Source organism: Seriola lalandi, unplaced genomic scaffold, assembly GCF_002814215.2.
Source record: "Seriola lalandi dorsalis isolate HSWRI2012SDOR001 ecotype SW California unplaced genomic scaffold, Sedor1 jcf7180002054173, whole genome shotgun sequence".
In the NCBI taxonomy this organism is placed as follows: Eukaryota; Metazoa; Chordata; class Actinopteri; order Carangiformes; family Carangidae; genus Seriola; species Seriola lalandi.
The window spans coordinates 5,765-9,253 of NW_019524726.1; the positions used below are offsets into that span (position 1 = coordinate 5,765).

General features: G+C 48.2%; 1 protein-coding gene across 1 annotated transcript in view; it reads left to right on the forward strand.

Annotated features, from left to right (window-relative positions):
- The window catches only part of fhod1 (formin homology 2 domain containing 1), a 12,563-nt gene that overhangs the window by 5,194 nt on the left and 3,880 nt on the right, over positions 1 to 3,489 (forward strand). Inside the window, exons 8-13 of the mRNA XM_087173321.1 lie at positions 1 to 277; positions 1,215 to 1,370; positions 1,452 to 1,634; positions 2,262 to 2,381; positions 2,563 to 2,724; positions 2,813 to 3,003. The exon at positions 1 to 277 is cut by the window's left edge and continues 15 nt beyond it. Coding sequence (XP_087029447.1) covers positions 1 to 277; positions 1,215 to 1,370; positions 1,452 to 1,634; positions 2,262 to 2,381; positions 2,563 to 2,724; positions 2,813 to 3,003 — 1,089 coding nt within the window. The remainder of the gene's footprint in view (positions 278 to 1,214; positions 1,371 to 1,451; positions 1,635 to 2,261; positions 2,382 to 2,562; positions 2,725 to 2,812; positions 3,004 to 3,489) is intronic.

Genomic DNA, 3,489 nt, shown 5'->3' on the forward strand with positions numbered 1-3,489 from the left:
ACCAGGGGGTCTGTGTCCTCCCCCACCTCCTCCCCCTCCACCAGGCGCTCCCCCTCCTCCTCCTCTTCCCTCGTCCTCGGCAGCGGCGGCGGCATTCTCTCAGAAGAAGAAGAAGACGGTGAAGTTGTTCTGGAAGGAGCTGAAGCAGGCGGACCGACCTCAGAAGTGTCGCTTCGGTCGGGGGACAGTGTGGGCGTCTCTGGACAAGGTTGCCGTGGATACCGCCCGACTGGAACACCTGTTTGAGTCAAAAGCCAAGGAACTCCCTGTCGCCAAGGTAACCACATCTGTCTGTCATCCCTACAGAACAGTAGTCATTAAGATGTGAAGGGTTCATCCTCTGGAGAGCAGGAAGTAGATCAGGAGAGCTCAGGTGATCTCAGCAGATACACACCTGAGCTTTCATCCTCATCTTCATCATCTTCATCACAGTGAAGCTCAGGTCATAATAATAACTAAATAAAACAATGAACTTTATCAAACAAGAACACAAGACACAGAGAAGGAAGGAAGAGTTTTCTTTTGTAATCCTTGTTTCTGCCACAAGAGGGGGAAGATTCCCTCTGAACACCAGGGTGACGTCAGCTCTGCTCCTTCAGGTGCTCAGACATGTTTTAATCAGGGGAGGTTTCACCTGGAGGTTTCACCCTCTTCTCTTTATTTGCATCCATCAGCCGTCACCGTCCTCCTGGGCTCCACTCAAGTAAACAATCATGTTTAAGATCAAAGACACAAAAGCTGAAAGAAAATAACGACAAATACAATCAACAGTAAAAATACTAATAACAATAACAAGAGTCACGAGTAAAATCAACAACATCTACAGTGAAGAAGAATAAAATGAGGTTTCAAGAAAAAAACAACCAACGTTCCTGATGATCATAGTCAGATATAATGACAGACAGATTTTATATATATATATATATATATATATATATATATATGTCTCTCTCTCTGTTTCACATTAACAAGTAAACTGTTTTATGAAACACTTGTCAATGTGAAACATCTGATGAGAAATGATTAAAAACCCTCAGGTGTTTAACGTCCTCACTTCCTTCAGGTCTGTATTAATGTAATGATGAGAACACTGTGTGTGTGTGTGCGTGTGTGTGTGTGTGTGTGTGTGTGTGTGTGTGTGTGTGTGTGTGTGTGTGCGTGTGTGTGTGTGCGTGTGTGTGTGTGTGTGTGTGTGTGTGTGTGTGTGTGCGCAGAAAGGACCTGAGACCAAAAAGTCTGAGATTCTGGTTCTGGACCCGAAGAGAAGCAACGCCATCAACATCGGGATGACCGTCCTGCCGGCAGTCCACGTCATCAAGACCGCCATCCTCAACTTTGACGAGTTTGCCATCAGCAAGGAGGGGATAGAGGTAAAGGTCACTTCCTGTAACTAGACTAGACTAAGTCCTGAAGCGGACCCAGCTGACCCCCCCCCCCTCTGTCCTGAGCAGAAGATCCTGACCATGACCCCCACAGAGGAGGAGAAGCAGAAGATCCAGGAGGCTCAGCTGGCCAATCCCGACGTCCCTCTGGGCACCGCGGAGCAGTTCCTGTTCAGCCTGGCCTCCATCAGCGCCCTGACCCCCCGCCTGCAGCTCTGGGCCTTCAAACTGAACTACGAGGCTCTGGAGAAGGTAACACCCACTGACTGACCTGAGGGCGGGGCCAGGACTCACCTGGTTCTGGAGAAACATTTCTCTTTACACCTTCATCTGTGTGTGGACACACGAGTCCTCCACAGTCCAGGTCCAGTCCAGGTCCAGTCCAGTCCAGGTCCAGGACTCAAACCTCCATCATCTGTGCTGAGCTCAGAGTCTGTGACATGTTCATGAACACATGTTGTCTCTCTCTCTCTCTCTCTCTCTCTCTGTCTCTCTCTCTCTGTCTCTCTCTCTCTGTCTCTCTCTCTCTGTCTCTCTCTCTCTGTCTCTCTGCCTCTTTCTCTCTCTCTCTGTCTCTCTCTCTGTCTCTCTCTCTCTGTCTCTCTCTCTCTGTCTTTCTCTGTCTCTGTCTCTCTCTCTCTGTCTCTCTCTCTGTCTCTGTCTCTCTCTGTCTCTCTGTCTCTCTCTCTGTCTCTCTCTCTGTCTCTCTCTGTCTCTCTCTCTGTCTCTCTCTCTCTGTCTCTCTCTCTGTCTCTCTTTGTCTCTCTCTCTCTGTCTCTCTCGGTCTCTCTCTCTGTCTCTCTCTCTCTGTCTCTCTCTCTGTCTCTCTCTGTCTCTCTCTCTGTCTCTCTCTCTCTGTCTCTCTGTCTCCTCCTGCAGGAGATCGCTGAGCCGCTTTTCGACCTGAAGCTGGGGATGGAGCAGCTTGCGTCCAATCAGACCTTCAGGAGGATCCTCGCCACGCTGCTCGCCATTGGGAACTTCCTCAACAGCTCCAATGTGAGTGTTCAGTGATCTGTTGTTTCCCCTGATGACACAGTGAAGAAAGACACTGACCCTGGATCAGACTGTAATCTGTGTGTGAACAGACAACAGCTTTAATCTGATTGTGTGTGTGTGTGTGTGTGTGTGTGTGTGTGTGTGTGTGTGTGTGTGTGTGTGTGTGTGTCTCTCTCTCCAGGCTAAAGGCTTTGAGCTGGGTTACCTGGAGAAGGTGGTGGAGGTGAAGGACACGGTTCACCGTCAGTCTCTGCTGCATCACACCTGCAGCCTAATGGTGGAAAATTACCCAGAATGCTCTGACGTGTACTCTGAGATTCCCGCCATCACCCGCTCGGCCAAAGTACGACTCTGTTCCTCTCTCACCTGTTCTGCAGCTGGAGTTGTTCAGGTATGAGCAGGTGTGTTGACCAGGTGAGTTTTTTTTTCAGGTGGACTTTGAGCTGCTCTCAGAGAACCTGGTCCAGCTGGAGAGACGCTGCAAAGCATCATGGGACAATCTGAAGGTAGTGGCCAAACATGAAACCAAGGCGGTGCTGAAGAACAAGATGACGGACTTTCTGAAGGACTGCACCCAGAGGATCATCATCCTGAAGGTGGTGCACAGGAGGGTCATCAACAGGTGAGACAGAATATCTGGAGCAGTAATTATTGATCCATTTATCAATCAGCTGGTAAAAACATTTCTCAGCATCTGATAATTGATCAATCATTGAAATTTATTTATCGTCAGAAACATAATGAACTTCATTAACACGAAATATTCTCTTTGTTTCCAACACACAGGAAGTGACATCATTCTGATAGATATTGATTATTTAGTGAGAAAATGTTTCCACAGATTCAACTCATCAGTTCAGTTTCAGATTACTTCACTGACTCGTGATTAGTTGTATTTTTCTGATTGTACAAAATCAATATCTGACAAATCACTCAATAACATTGTTCCTCGGACGTCACAGCAGCTTTCTGTAGAGAGCACATCTGGAGGTTGTATACCTGCCGTTTTGTCAGCCATCTTGGATGTTGTGTTTGCAGCTGCAGTTACACTTGGTTGCAGCTAGGTGTCAGTGTGTGGCCTGTAGTGACCCCCCCCCCCCCCCCCCCA